This window comes from Carcharhinus amblyrhynchos, chromosome 3, assembly GCF_965287045.1.
Source record: "Carcharhinus amblyrhynchos chromosome 3, sCarAmb.v2.hapA, whole genome shotgun sequence".
NCBI lineage: Eukaryota > Metazoa > Chordata > Chondrichthyes > Carcharhiniformes > Carcharhinidae > Carcharhinus > Carcharhinus amblyrhynchos.
Window position 1 is genome coordinate 78316596 of NC_137326.1, and position 16702 is coordinate 78333297.

Below are 16702 nucleotides of genomic sequence, written 5' to 3' on the forward strand. Positions count from 1 at the left end.
CGAGGGTCAGATGAGGAAAATGATACATCCCAGCCTTCTGCACTAATTTGTGAATGAAGTGGGGAACCTTCTCTGAACTGCTTCCAATGCAAGTATATCCCGACTGAGTTGAGAAGATCAAATAGAGTCCCAGGTGTGATTTCACTTGGTACAAGTGCAGCAAGACTTCCTTCTTTTTAAACGCCATACAATAAAGACCAATATTCTATTTGCTTTCCTATATGTAGACGATATGTACTGGTTCCCCTTTATCCAACTTGTTTGTTACATCCTCAAAGAATTCTAATATATTTATCAAACACATCAAGAACCACCAGATAAATGAATATTTTCAACAAACAACAGAAATATGAGCAACAGAAAACTGAGAAAAACATTTTACTGAAAGCTGGACTCAATCCCATTGTATTTACAAGAAATATATACATCGATTGACAATTAATATGTACAAAAAATACAGTCACAAACATATTTATATATAAATTAAGAATAAATACAACATGCAGGCCTCATGGAGAGGCTGAAGATAAGACAGAACCAAGAAAACCCGATCCATTGGGCTCTCTAAATAAAACAGTGTTCCAGGGAGTGAGGTAAATAACAAGGAGTTCTGTCACTAGGTGAGTTAAGGCAGAGATGCAGTGAAACCTGCATTCACCTGTGTCAAGCTTGGAATCTCAGACCAGCTCTTTTGCTGGCTAACCAAGACACAAAAACATCAACAGTCCTGAGGAGCTACCTTCAATCAGAGTAGTGGCTTCCCTGTGGGCAGAGTGCTGTGATCTCCCTTTAAGCAGAACTGTAATCTTCCTTTAAATGGAACCACAATCTCCCATTAAGAAGAGCCATACTCTTCCGTTATACAGTTGTGGACTCCTTTCAACAGAAACCCAGTTTCCTTCTGATTGGAGCTACAGTCTTTATAAATGCCAAATGTTTACTATTTACTGAAGTATTAAAAACTGTAAAAGCATTTTACATCCAACAGGTACAACTAGCAGGAAGTATAACTGCCCAGACTTCACTGCATCACGATACAACCTCTCTTAAAACATGAGGGCTGTTAATTCAGCATCTAAGTACCTTGTATCTGCATCATCCCAGTTTTTATTTCTCTCTCTCTCTGTTAATACATGTTCTGTTCAGTCACTTATTTTCTTCTCTCTGGGGCGTAGATTTGGATGGGCAGGAATCCTGCCAGCCCTTCTGAGTTTGTCCTAACTCCAAATCATTTCCTGTTTTGGCAGATCATCTGATATGTATGGTAGCCTCCTGACTCCATTCCAGCTGCAACACAGATAAGTGAATGCAGAACGGATGTAGGGGAGACTGCCACAAGGCAGTACTTTGGTAGACTTCAAGTATGTTACCAATGTTTCCCTGGTCCCACTATCACCTTCCATGTGATGGAACCGAGCTGTGGTAAGACAAGCAGACACCAGAAAAATGGTGTCAGAAAATGGGCTGTGCAGTGGGCAAGGAAAGAATAGTTAGTTGTGGTTGCAAAGGATGGAAACTCAACTGCCCAGATTCTGTGTTACTCTTTGCCAGTCTCCCACCTCACTTCAGTAGGGAATCATGAAAGAGAATCCAGTCTATTGTATCATTCTTCCTTAATGCATTGTGTCGCTTTCTTTGTTAAAACACTTCGTCCATGCACCATTTTTCTACAAAATTAGACCAATGTGTTAACATAGTCTCTTTCTTCCTAACACTGTCCCAATGTCTCTAATGACTGTGACGTTTTTGTGTTTGCTTCAATGATTTGACTTTTCTCTTTGCCCAAAACAGTCAAAATAGTTCCCCAACAACATGAGAAATAATTTGATCCTTAACCATCCTTCACGTGGCATTTTTTTTACAAGTAGGGAATCAGGCTTTAAAAAAACACACTATTTGCATTAAACATCAATCTGTATTGCCAACAAAAGTTACCTACCTCTTAAATAAAAGTGATGAATTTACAGCGTGGAGCTGGAATGAGGGTGAAATCAATACATCTTAAACTCAACATCCTTACCCCACTGACACTTTGTTTTCAATTATGGCACCTTCATTTACAGCAGCAGAGGTCACTTAGTGGCAATTTAGTAGACAATATTCAGGAGCAGCGGAATGAATGACCCGGACAAATTTCTAAAGGTGAACACATATGCACTGCACCATTATTGAGGCACAGAGACATTGGCACAGTTGATTTTAGGAAAGTATGGAAGTTAGCAGTGAGAAGAGGAATTAGAGAAATGTTTGATCCAAGTAAGGGGCCTGAAATTGAAAATACAAATACAGTCAACAGAGATCTGTGTCTCCAAAGAGAGAAAATGGATTAAGTTATGTGAGCAAGAAAGTGGATAAGGAAGATAGGTAGTACGTGGGGTAGAGGCGTATCATGAGATTGTGGGTAATGAGGGGAGGGAATGTGGTTAGAAATTAGAAAGATAGCAAAGGCTGATATGTTGAGAAGCTGATAGCAGGTGGAGTGATAAGGCTAGATGAAAAAGTGTGGAGTGATATGTTAAGATAATAGGATGGAGATATACGTATGTAGACTGTGTCAAAAACAGCAACTCCTAAGTTAAAGCAAACACAGTGAGATGACATGGTTTGTGGAACATCACATGCTACTGTGTCTTTGTTTTGATTCTTGATTGATAGAAGTCATAAAGGTTGGATAGGCTTGGAATGTTTTCGGTGGAGCAGAGACGACTGAGGGGCGATCTGATCGAGGTGTATAAGATTATGTGAGATATGGACAGAGTGGATAAGGAGTAGCTGTTCCCCTTAGTTGAAGGCTCAGTCACGCGGGTATGTAGGTTCAAGGTGAAGGGCAGGAGGTTTAGGAAGGATGTGAGGAAAAATATTTTTACGCAGAGGGTGGTGACGGCCTCGCTGCCTGTGAGGGTGGTGGATGTGGGTTACCTCACATCCTTTAAAAAAGTATCTGGATGAGCACCCGACACATCATAACATTCAGGGTTATGGGGCAAGTGCTGTCAGATGGGATTAGGTAAGAGTTCAGGTGTTTCTAATGTGTTGGTGCAGACTTGATGGGCCAAAGGTCCCCTTCTGCGCTATATGACTCTATGATCTGAACTTGGGATAAATATGAGATTCCATTCCATCAACCCCACCCCCCCACCAACCACTTCAGTTCAATTCCTGCTATTCTATCAGATAGTGGATTCTTGTTAATATAACAGATTCTCAAAAATATCTTACAAAGCTGTTTCATGATTAATTTAACTTTTTAAATTTAATTTGCAAATTTATACTACCTTCTGTATAATTAATTTTTCAAAGATGGCAGATAACCTTAACCTGAGATAGTGTTCCTTGTGTCTGACCTTGCAGTAGTTGCTGAGATGTGGAACTCACATTAGGTAAGCTATAACTGGCAGCAAAAAACTACAACAGCAGAAGGATCCATTTGCCACTGTATGGAAATGCTATCCTAGCTGTTTCATACAGATGGTCAAGTTTCAGTCTATGGAATGTGCCAGGTTCCCTATGAAGCCAATTTTAACTTTGATCACAACACTATATAATTATATGAGATGGCGTATATTGTGAAATGAATATTAGGCAAAGACAAACAGGTTTAATTTATTATATTCCATTGATTGGAACTGTTATGCTATCGATGGCCCTGACTTGAGCAGCTGGGGTTGCAGTGCAAAAGACTGACTGACTGTGATGCTGATAGACTATGTTTCTGCTGGGAGAATTAAGGGAGTGTGCTTGAGCTGAATACGAGTCCAGCAACTGTGGCAAAATGGGCTTAAAGTTGCAAGATCAAGGAGGCAAGTGAAAATTAGTTCTAACTGAATAGATTTAGTGGTGTAGAGAATTAGGAATTTATTAATGACAGCTTCTGGACCATGGCTGGTGATGTGCGTTTGTGCGTGTGCGCGCGTGTATGTGTGGGGGTCTGGGGGCGTGGGGGAACAATGCAAGATCCTGGATATGAAAAGTATCTTGGAGTAATACGTGGGAATCAATGTTAGGGAGCCCTGTTGCTTATTTAGAGGAATGATGAACTTCAGAGCAACTGGCTCCACTTGTACTCATATCACATCTGCAAGGTGGAAAACATGTCCCAGGGTGTTTGAAGAGGTGCTGGGAAAATGATTTAAAGGATTTAAAGGAAAAGGTAATTAAGTAAGGAACAAAAGTCTTATCTGAGAGATAGATATAAAGGAAGTTCTTACAGGAGATGAGGGAGAATATCTGGATAGGAACTGGGACTTGGAAGTTGAAGGCATGGGCACCAGTGCTGCATGAATGGGGGCAGGATGCAGTGCACAAGAAGATGGAGTAATAGGAATAGGTGAGTTTGGAAGTGGGGAAGGTTACAGAAATAGGAGTCATGGAAGGATTTAAATACAAGGATCAGAACGAGTAGTTCAGAAATGTCCCAAGCAGTAGCGTGTATTAAATGGAGTGAGTACAGTATATCAGAGGTCCTGAAATGAGTTCTCTGCCAGCTCTCTTCTTCCAAGCTGAGGGATGTGCAAAACTGCAGGAAGATTAGACAGTAACAAAATTTTGGTGAACAAATCGTGAAGGAATTGCATTGTAACCCAAAATCTTGAAGTCAACCAGTTTTCTCACAAATCACAATAACTCCCAGCACTGAACTGGCAAAGGTGTGGCAACCCATAGGGCAAGTGTGATTAGGTATTGCCAGAATCAAAGGCAACATTATTAAAGTATTTCTGTGTGCTGTACACAACAAAATCAGTAGCCTTGAAGATTTTGGATACTAATTCTTCATTTATCCCAAACTGCAGCACACTTTCTCCCATCCCAGGCACTCCAGGATTCACTCTCACACATCCCAGGCACTCCAGAATTCACTCTCACATGTCCCAGAGATTCCAGGATTCACTCTCTCACATCCCAGATACCAGTGGATTCACTCACATCCTAGATAGTTCAGGGTTCACTCTCACATCCCAGAGATCCCTGGATTCACTCTCTCACATCCGAGACACTTGTGGATTCATTTTCTCACATCCCAGATAGTCCAAGATTCACTCTCTCACATCCCAAATGATCCCTATGTCAATTGTGGCTCAGTAGATAGCACTCAGGCAGCACTGAAACAGTGTTGTACTATCTGAGGTGCTGTCTTTTGGACGAGATGTTAAACCAGTCTGCCTCTTAGGAAGATGCAAAGGTTCCCATGGCATTTAAAGAAGACTAGAGGAACTGCCCCATTGTCCAGAGCAACATTTATCCCTTAACCTACATTGCTAAGAATAAACTGCTTGGTCTGTACCACAATACTTTAGTGGGAAGGTTGTATGTGCATTTTTTAAATTACAAGTGACTACACTTCAAAAGAACCTCACTGACTCTAGGAAGACGGGAACATAGGACTTATGAGCATGAGTGGGCATTTAGCCCCTCAAACCTGCTCCACCATTTAACAAGATGATGGTTGATCTGGTCATTGGTTCAACTCCACTTTCCTGTCTGAACCTCCCCCCATAACTCTTTTATCAATCAAAAATCTAACTCTGTCCTGAAAAAATTCAATGACCCAGCCTCCACTGGTTTCTCGAAATGAGAATTCCACATACTAATAGCCTGTTGGGAGAAAAGCTTTCTCCTTATCTTCTTAAATGGTTGAGATCAAATGGACTTTTGAGATCATAAAAGGTGCTAGACAAACACTGGGACTCACCAAGGCTCTTAAGACAGCACCTTCCAAATCCATGACCACTACCATCTCGAAGGCCAAAGGCAGCTGATACCTGGTTACACCACCTACATTGAAGTTCCTCTAAGTTTTTCAACATCCTGATTTGAAAATCAGTTTCTTCACTGTCGCTGTGTTAAAATCCTGGAACTTCCTCTTTAACAGCATTGACACTTCAGGGACTGCAACAGTTTAAGAGGTGGTGTCATTTGGATGAGACATATAGTGGCACAACGGCACAATGGTTAGCACTGCTGCCCCACAGCGCCAGGGACCCGGGTTCAATTTGGCCTCGGGTCACTGTGTGTGTGGAGTTTGCAGTTTCTCCCCATGTCAGTGTGGGTTTTCTCCGGGTGCTCTGGTTTCCTCCCATAATCCAAAGATTTGCAAGTTAGGTTGATTGGCCATGCTAAGTTGACCCTAGTGTCAGAGGGATTAGCAGGGTAAATGAAGTTTGCGGGAATAGGGCCTGGGTGGGGTTGTGGTTGGTTCAGACTTGATGGGCTAAATGACCTTCTTCTATGAGGGCAGTTCATCTCACCTTCTCAAGGGCAACTACAGATGGGTAGTAAATGCAAGCCTAGCCACACCCCGTCAATAAATTATAGGCCAGGATAGACTCTAACATAAGATACTCAAGGATTGATTCTCTCACATCCCAGACAGTCCAGAATTGACACTCACACATCCCAGGCAGTCCAGGATTGATGCTCACACATCCGAGACCTTGTAGGATTCACTCTCACAAAAGATACTCAGGATTGACTGTCTCACATCCCAGGCACTACAAGATGTCACCTAGGCAATGAGAAACAACATATCAACAACAAGAGCTTTGAGGGAAAACATTGTAATAATTCTTCCATGTTCCTCAAGTTGGTATTCTGCAAAGGGTGTGTGGATAGATTCTAGGATGAGAGAGAAATGTAGGCCTCCACACTCACTTCAATGAATCACGATATAAAAAGTTTTCAGTTAATGTCTGCAGATATGAATTACTACAGGTTCTGTCCCAATTACAGTTTCATTAGGTCACCTATTATATAAAAAAAGAGATGCTTTGTCCCTTTTGCGAAGAGTTCTGAGATTAAGTCACTGGTGTGCAGTACATTCCTCTGTCGAAGGGTCATGATTCCTTTTCATTGGGATCACTGTTGAAAGTGAGACCAATCACATTCAGCCTTACTCCTAGATGAGCTTCAGAGTAAAATCCAACCTAACTGGACATTTGTTTGAGGTAATTTCAAATCTGATTTGACACATTTTTAACTCGAATGCAGCATCAGCTTGATTGGATAAGCCTCGTTCCCTTTTTCTACTGGGTGAGAGATTATGTATCAAGTCTCTTATTATTTTGATATCTGTTAGCTGCTCCAAGGCCACACACTCCGATTAGCTGATGGCGAGGCTTACACATACAGACCAAGGTTAGCCTCTCTCATCCTCTATGCAAGGGGCTGGAGGTTTAGGTAGCTCTGTATACACAGGAGTTGAACATGTACATCACACTTCGCTGACAGGAGTATTCCGGCTCAACTCCTTGATCCCATGTAGGATTCGCTTCATGTGGCCCACTCTCGCTATCCCCAAGTCCTGTCAAACACAGGGTAGAGGACAGGTGTTTATTGTCTGTGTGTTAGTTCAGTAAATACTAGAACAACCTCAGTCAAAATGTCAAAATGGAGGCTAGTGAAAGGCAGTAACCTGAAAAGGAAATGGGGTTAAATAGATAAAATAATCTTTTGTGACTACTGAATGGAACTGATTATACCTCATCCTGAGAACACAGTTTTGCTATTCCATACAGATGTTTATCCCAACTCGTCCTCTTTCCCTGAAATGAAGTACGTCTTTAATTGGGGAAGGGAAGGGCTGCAGTTCCTTTATTCTTGGTGTTGCACAAGTCAGCATATTCAAGGTGAAAATATTTGGCTTCTGGCCTCAAGAAATTTTATTCAGAAAATATTTTAAAATGAGGTACACCCTATCCACATTATATAGTCTTTGCAACACAGTGAATATCCTGCTAGGACACAGTGCCTTTCCATTGGTATACAGCATATACCGTGGTGTTAAATGCCATATTCCAATGGTTTAAACTGTTTATTACATTAGCACACATTGGATATTTTACTGTGATGCAGCACCTAACCTACTGGTGCATGTTATCTCTGATACAGATCTTTTGTAACCAACCATTCCACCAGCAACAAGGTCAGCTACAAGCTTGTGAGCTCATTTGGAGGGCTGGATGCAGCTCAAAGATCTGACTACAACGTCCCATCAAGCATTCCAAAATCAGGTTCAGAACAAAGCTCTCTCCACACAGCTCCACCAAGCAACCCCAGAAAAGTGCCAAGTCTGAATTTGGGGTGCTTGATGGGGCAGTGTAACAGAATTTTCTATTTCCTCCCCCTAGTCGCTGCTAGAGTGAAATTGCGCATTTGCATTGAATCAGCTGCAGTTTTGTGCAGCAAGCTGATGCCCTCTAATAATGTTCTCAACTTATTTCACTCAGAAACAACAACTATCAGCAGTCTGGGCAGCAAAACTGTTTGTTTCTAATTATGCAAATCAGTCCATGTTTAAAATATCCATTGTGTACATGTGGAATGTTCACTATAAGTGTGTGATTGTGAATGTATTTGAGTGCTGACTCCTCATTTTGATTCATGGCACTAGACGTCAGATGTTGTGGCTTGCAATTCCTGAGACGTGGGTGTAAGCCTGGTTAGCAGTAATGATGACTTGCAACATTTGGGGACTGGGGAAAAAGGAGACATCCAAAAGTAGTTTGGCTGACCCTAAGCACTAAGCTTGAAATCTATCCAATTATTCGGGATTATTATTATTATAATTATTCAATTATTTTATTATTTAGACTGCAGCCTAAAAGTTAATGTTGTAATTGAATGATGGTGAATTAGTTGGCTGGATGATGCAATAAGTGGAGGAATGACTGCAATACTATGCATTTGGCAGGCAACCAGAATAAACTCAAAACTTAGGTGGAGCAAAGATGGGAAATTGCAACAATCATGTTAAAAGCAAGAGGTAAAAACTCAATTAGCAGCTAATCCTGAGAGATTGGTAGATACACCATGTGTTTGGAGCCTGTAATGCTCTAAACTTTGAGTGTTACAGGCGCGTTGGGTCATAACATTAAGAAATGCTGACACACACATTGATATGCAAAAACTTGCTGCAATGTCTTGACATGGGAAACAATGTTAATGTGGACAGGAAAGACATGCTTTATGTAAGACTCTTCACATATGCACATACACATGTATTGGGTTGTACCTGAATGCTGACTCCTGAGAGGATGAAAGATCCTGAACAAAAGGGAGCAGTTCTTATGGAACAATTTGTTCACAAAACAGCTGAGATATTTAAGACTATGCAGTAACTACCCTGAAGGATTGAGAGACCTAGCGGCGTAAGCAGTTAAAGGAAAGAAGCAGGCTGCAAAATACTCAGGAAGCCAGGTCAACAGCTGGCATCACATCAGGATGTTGGTACAAACCTCAACCTTTAATCTGTATCATTTTCTGAAGCCAAAACAATTAAAAAGCCAGTGATCCCCACTCCAGGTACTTAGCCTGGCACCCAGTCACAGCAGATCAAGTTACTGGGCTAAATCTTAACTTCAAAGAATGAGTAGGCACAGGTTGTGCCAGAGATTAAAATACAAGAAAAATGGAACAGGAGCTGAATCTGCCTTGACCCTGACAACTTCTAGTTTTACCAGTGGCACAAACGGGCAGATGACCTATCAGCTTGTCATTTAAAAATTCTAATGAGGTTCCATGCCTTTATTTTCACAATTATTCTATTTTTAACCACAGGCTTCCCACTTTCATGGGAAACCTGAGGAGCTCAAAGACAAGAGGGGTGGACTATAAGTGCCTTTACAGCACTGTTTGTGAGCCAGGAGCAGCAGGATACCCAAAATTTAATCCAGTAAAAACTATCATGCTCTACAACCTGTCTGCTCTCCTTCCATATTATGTACCACAGCAAAAAGGCCTGCAGGTCTTCAATCAGGTTGTCTGTTGGCAGAACCCACTTAAATTCTGTGGGATCCTGGGGAAATCAGTTATTTTAGGCTTTTCAACCTCACAATAGTCACTCCTTTACAGAACTTCCCTTCAGATTAAAATGAGTTCCAGCTAGTCAGCTTGGTCTATAGATTGTGATTCAATTCACTTTTAATTTTTTTTAAAATTATTTTTCTCTCAGCATCAGTAAGATTGAAGCAACTCTTGAAAGTCATTCTAGAATGTATTTGGGTAGAACTCCCTCTTCTTCTTTCTCATATCCCTCTTTCCTTCATAAAAGTATTCTTAAGATCACTTGACATTTCAGCTTGAAAAATTTGTGGGTGTGGAGCAGCCAGAGTACAGTGATTCCCTTATCCATCCTGTAATTTCTCTTTACAGCTTATGGCTTCACAGTACCTTCCAAATGATGTGATCTCAGCATACACACAGCAAATGAAGGCAGAAAGACAGTGCTGATAAAGCAGGCCACATTAGTTTGTCATTCATGCAGAAGTGAAAACGTCACTTGCAATACCTTCAGGTCTCGTCTCTCCAGATGCAAGAGCTCTGAGCCACGGATGTCGTGCCGGATGAAGATGTCTCTGTACTCGAACAGGCTAAGATGCTCTAACCAGGCTGCCACCTCCTCAGTACCCCACTGATGCACTGTGGGAAAGCGAAGAGCAGCGCCACCTTCAGTACCCACAATCCCAAAGGCAAAGAGAAATGCACAACCATCACCCGCTAGCAAAAAAAAGGCCCACAGAAGTTTCAGAGAGTGCAGAGAACACCAGTTGCTAATCTCACAAGAGATATTTTAGGGAAACACCATAAATCAATAAGCAAACAATGCAATTAGGAGTCTGGCACAGCTGCTGAAATGAAATATCTGTTGTTGAGATACAATAGCTCCAGGCTACATTACCAAATACAGAAAAACATTCCTCCTGCCTCACACACATCTCAATCTCTCTACTGTTAAAGAATCCTGTTGATCAACGAAAGGTGGGATCTGTGATATCTCGTTGTTAATGTATATTCTGGTATTGTACTGAGGCACACAAATCAGTAGCATGCCAAATGCCACCTCTGATAAGTTAGCTGATGTCAGCCAGGTGCAGTCAGAGTGTTACATATGGTCTTTGTCCCTTGGGTGAGGTGAATGCAATGGAGGCAGTTGTCCGCACGTGCTGCTCCACTGACGTTTGTTGAGAACGATGTTGGGTAAATAAAGAATTGGGTTTGGTTGCAATGCCCCAGAGTCCAATAACCTGCTGACACCCACTGTTTAGGATCATACGTGAAGAATGGTCACTTGATTTAAGTGTTAGAAGGTTGTTAGCACTTGTGAAAACTCTAACCCACTGAAAGTTAACACTGTCAATAGAGAAAGGAGAGAACAAGGGAGGAGAAAACAAAGTTGATTGTGACTTCCATCCATCCCTTACCCTGTGTTCCACTCACCATGTGTCACCTCTTCACTGCCCCCCCACCAATTATTATTAAGCTCCTGCTTGAAACAGCTGCTCAAATTAACTTAAAGCTGGTTTGCATCTTTCTGACTGGCAGGAAACTAGATGCAAACTTACAACTTGAATATAGTATGAGTAAGGATATGTGGAGTAAATGGGCTGATGCAAGCTACAGTTACGGCATTAAGCCAGATTTTGTGTCCAAATAGCATTGTAACTAATATTACAGAGAACTCTGCAAAATTCACTAATGCAGATTCAATTTAAAACTGTAGCCTGGAGCACACCTTCAATTGACTGAACAATTCATTAATGCCAACCAACAGATAAAACAATTGGCTCTTTAACCAGAAAACAAGGAGTATAGAATGCACTTTGATTTTGTTAGAATTTATTATTACTGCTTAAAAATTCAGAAAGTGATAGTTTTCACATTAGAAGGGAAATCCTGCAAATGGTTCAGGTGGAAGAGAGAGATTCTGCACAGAGTCCAGGCGTAGAAGATTCTGCACAGGTGTCGATTGAGGTGAGAGATTCCCTTCTGATCTGAGCTATTACTGATTCCGAGACAGGGTTTATAAGTAAATCTGAACAAGTTGTTCAGATACAACTGCAATAGTGGCAGTTTTCCTCCAATATCTGACCTGTTTCCATCCTCAGGTCTGGAAAATGAATGTTGGCATGGTATTCTACTTTTAGAATCCTCACAGTCAATTTTGGTCCTGTCCTCACCTCCAGCTTTTCAATGCAAATGAAAACCTGAGCTAAAATAAAAGCAAAATACTGCCGATACTGTAAATCTGAAATAAAACAGGAAAGTGACTCTTCTTCAGAGTTAAAGAGAGAGAAATGTGCTCTGAAGAAGAGCCATGTGGACTCAAAATGTTAACTCTGATTCTCTCTCCACAGATGCTGCCAGGCCTGCTGCATCTTTCCAGCATTTCCTGTTTTTATTTCAGAATATGAACTAATATTTTCGCTTCTGTAAGACATATAGGAGATTGCTGTGCAGTGGGTTAAATCTACCTTCTGATGGAGAACTCAAGACGATGGCCAATTTTAAGCACACTAAGATAAGATCAGATGAAACCTGGGATCTTGGTCTATTTTAGCTTTTGTATCTGACAGCATAATATGCCAAAGGACAACTGGGAAAATAACACTATGTTCTGGTTTTGAATTAATTTCCATCTGCATCCTCCAAACAAATATGGGAGACCAACCTAGAACTATTTATCACCATTGTGCTTCCTGCTGCATCACGTTCTTCTACTGCCTCATAATTTCAGTGGCCAATGGTTTCAGGGCTAATCTACAGGACTTACACCCATTGGTCCACATCAAAGGAGCCTGTGGTACCACAATGAAGCATGGAATTGTAACGAGAGGGACAGCAATTAGGCTTACTGAGTTCTCTTAACACATTTTTATCACAAATGACTCAGCCAAGGAGCTACATTTGTAGTGAAAAATTCCAAAATGCCACCCACAATTAAAGTCTAACGGCGACCATGAAACCATTGTCAATTGTCATAAAAACCCATCTGATTCACTAATGTCCATCAGGAAAGGAAATTTGCCATCCTTGCCTGGTCTGGTCTCCACATGACTCCAGCACCATAGAAATGTGGTTGTCTCTGAAATGTCCCCTGGATTTGAAGGACAATTTGGGATGGGCAATAATTGCTAGCCCAAGCAGCATCATGGCCCACATTCCAAGAAATATTTTTTAAAAACTGATGAGACGTGGATTGTATTGACAATTTGTGATCAGGTGCTGTGTAAATGTTTTGGAACGTAAATGGGACTGATACTACCAAAGCTGGATATTGAAGGTGGCATAAATTACAGATACTGGACACAAAGGATGGAAGTGGAGAAGGATCAGAATTTACATATGCACCTGGTAATCCCATGTTCCCCCTGGTTTCCTTATTCTTGTTGTTCTTCTCTTTTTTTAACTTTGACACAAGACGGAATTTGGCACTGCGAGTACGCTTGGAATATTCCAACAACTGGCCCTGGGCAAACACACAAAGGCATGAGAAAAGTAAAGCCCCAACATGGCACATATCAAATAATTAGCAGAGCAAAAAAATTCCCAAAGCAGTGGTCACTCATACATACACACATCATTGATACAAGGATTGGGTAGGGAGCAAATCTATTTTACATGAAAGAGGCCCAGGAATTAAAATGCCCAATCTCTCGCATCAAACAGCCCCACGGATCCCACACAATTACCCCTTGCCCTCAGTTAAAAACAGGCTTATCAAGTCCAGGGCTAGGTTATTTTGGAAGAGACAGTAAAAACAGCAATTAAACTACTAAAAGAAAGAAAATATTTGCATTTTACTCCCTCATGATGCATTCAAGTGTTTAATGGTCAATGGATAACTTTAGAACGATTATCATTGTTGCCTGGAATATGTGTGTCAGCCATTTACAACACAAATAATAAATGAATGAAAGACCAGATATATTTCAGGTGGTGTTAGGTGAAGGATAAATGTTGATCAAGGTATACGGAGAACTCCGTAGCTCTTTGCAAATAGTGCTATGGGATTATTTACAACCTGCTAGCAGGACACCTCGCAGGCAGTCATAAGAGTTCACTACCACTTCTTTGGGATGATGAGAAAAGCTGATAAAGGGACGTCTAATTTGACTAGCCATTTGAAGGCCTCCTGAGATGCTGAGTGGTGGAATGAGATGTCTTCTGCAATAGATCTGAATGAACAGGCAATGCAATGTGCTCCATTGTGTGGGACTCATGGCTACAGTCACAATTTGGGCTGTTATCTTCCACTCAGAGCAAATGATTTGATTGCCCATTTCCTGTGTGGATTAGTTTCAAGGGAGCCAGGAACCTCTGTTGTTGGGTCAGTGATGAGATATTTGTTGTGCTGCTGAGTTGATGCCAATGGCATGAATATTAGAAGCTGTTCCTCAGAACTGTCGATATGATTGTGCTTTCTTCCTTTGTAAATGGACATTATTATTCATGTCATTATTTTCCATGTCATGAAGCATCAAGGTGATTAGCAGGCTGGACACCGTGGGAAAGCACTGGGAATCACTCAAGGGGAATGCACTTACGCCTCCTTGACACTATCCTTACAGCAGAGATTAGCCGCATGCCCATGATCTCTATCAGTTGGATCATGAGGGACATCAGTATTCTGCAGCTAAGTACACCAGGACCACTGCTGTGGCAAAATACCACGAGCTGTATTTTTGGAACAGTCAGCATCTTCCGGAGAGAAAGGAAGGAGATGGAAAAGAAATAGACTGAACACTTGTATCAAGTTGAGAAAGCATTCATTCAGTAAAATCCTTTGCAGGGGTGTGAACTTACCTCATCATCACTTGGTTCAATGAGCTGATATAACCAGGGAATCTCTGCCAGTTTTCGAAGTTGTAGGTCTACATTAGCCAGAGCCCCAGTGAGTTCGTCCTTCTGAGGGGGATCCAACTGCTGCATCCAGAAAAGGAACACAGATAGCAGTGTGCTTAGCAATAATCACATAACAAAAACAAACACTAGTCACAAACATGCAGGTGGGTTGGTTTTATTAATTTGATATACGTGCCCTCTCTTACGCAATGTTTAGAGATTAGAAGTGAATGACCAAGCAGTTACAGCCTCTGGGTTTCCGAGATCTAACATCTGGAAGTGCTAGTGGCTAAAGGAAGCCCAGATGCATGTGGAATTGCCATAAAACTGTGCATGATTTCATACCCAGTAAGTAATGCACTGAGCACTATCTAACCTTGTCTATATCACACGCTTCAAGTTTTAGTCTCATTACTGACTTACTTATTATATAAAAAACATTATAGAATATAAAATGGGAAGTAGTCGAGATGAACCAGCATTTTACAGGTTGCAACTGAGCTTAGAAAGTGACATAAAATAAAAGCAAAATACTGCAGATGCTGGAAATCTGAAATAAGATCAGAAATTGCTGGAAAAACTTAGCAGGCCTGGCAACATCTGGGGAGAGAGAAACAGAGTTAACACTTTGAGTCTGTATGACTCTTCTTCAGAGTTGTTTCTTCTGCCCATATTCTGGCAGACCTGCTGAGGTTTTCCAGCATTTTCTGATTTTATTTCAGATTTGTAAAAAGTGACCATACAAGTGTGAAAAGGAGCCATTCAAGCAACTGCAAATTGCATTTGAGTTGCAGCAACACTAGACACTACAAAAAACTATTGATAGATCTCAGCTACCACATCACAGCCAGATACCCAGATTGCAGTGTGCAATCCATTCAGACCAGAAGGCACCAGGTTCAATTTTCAGTATGTGTTCCACCACATGGTCTCATTCAAGGCAGAGGGTGTAGTGCTACTAACTCAGTTCCTTGGAAAGAGAACAGGAAAATCAGGCGGGGTTCCTGCTTCGAAATGCTGTCCAGTCACCACCACTGGAAGGTGAAGACACGGGTGTCATGCATGGAGTGGTTTCAGTCTCAGTGGTGACTTTCTACATGGTCAAAATCGATGCCGATACTTGGCACGTAGTATCACACACAGAGGTAAACAGACATTTGGATGAAGCACTGGAGGGCTGGTAACACAATTAGAACTGTGACCCCAGCAAATAATACTGTCTTCATGGGAGGAACAAACCAGCAAATAAAGATACAACAGTAGAAGGACATTCATTGGTCAAAGCTGGCAAATCTATTATAAAAATCAGATTAACTGAAAATCAGGACCAGTTCTAATCATTCTCTGAGCCTGCGCAAACTAAATACCAGAATCTTGTACTGAGTTTACAGTAAGTAGTGCTTCAATCTCAAGGTCTGATTCCGTCTCTAGATCACTGAATTCATCTGACACTTTGAATGTTAGAATGCTGAAATTGCACAATTCCATATTATATTAAATTTCCTTCAATATATCATCTTAAAACAAGAAATAAGACTCAATTACTTTAAATCATTCTGCAGTTTAAACACTCAGTGTAATCCATGATTCTATATTTAATCCACCCAAATCTCTCAATGAAATTCAAATCTGCATCTTACTCCTGGCTATCTGCTATTCTGTGTATTAACCCCTTGATTAGATTCCGGCCTATAATGCACTTGATATCCACTAATTTATACATAAATGCTTTGAACCCCTGAGTTACATTCCAGTCTGTAATTTGTGGCATTTATAAACTGATGGAATTGCTTGATATGCTGGTCATCTGTTATTCTGCATATAAGCTATCTGGAACCCTCAATTAGCTGTTACTGTGGAACTCTACTGTTACTCCACATATCAACTGAGGCACATTTGTTTCTTGCATTTAACTTTTCCTTACCAGTGACATTTTGCCTGCCAATAGAAGCTCTGTCTCATTGTGCAGAGCTTTCCCGTTGTTGACCATTTCCATCACCAGGCTGCAACTCAGGCCCTTTTAAGAAAGAAAATGTGGAGTTGTTTTAAATCCATAGCAGAACTTGAGGACTGCTAGTCAGCAGTG

At 41.1% G+C, this 16702-nt stretch overlaps 1 protein-coding gene across 4 annotated transcripts in view; it reads right to left on the reverse strand.

The window, feature by feature from the left end:
• Positions 1-365: 365 nt before the first annotated feature.
• dgkd (diacylglycerol kinase delta) overlaps positions 366-16702 on the reverse strand; it is a 139159-nt gene continuing 122822 nt past the window's right edge. Inside the window, exons 26-30 of one of the 4 annotated variants that reach the window (XM_080185422.1) lie at positions 16541-16633; positions 14578-14697; positions 13123-13240; positions 10283-10413; positions 366-7297 (exon numbers count right to left, since the gene is read on the reverse strand). In XM_080185422.1, the coding sequence (XP_080041548.1) occupies positions 7208-7297; positions 10283-10413; positions 13123-13240; positions 14578-14697; positions 16541-16633 (552 nt within the window). In that variant the 3' untranslated portion in view covers positions 366-7207. Of the gene's footprint in view, positions 7298-10282; positions 10492-13122; positions 13241-14577; positions 14698-16540; positions 16634-16702 lie in introns of all 4 variants that reach the window. The other 3 variants (XM_080185421.1, XM_080185420.1, XM_080185423.1) reach the window with 3 other exon arrangements.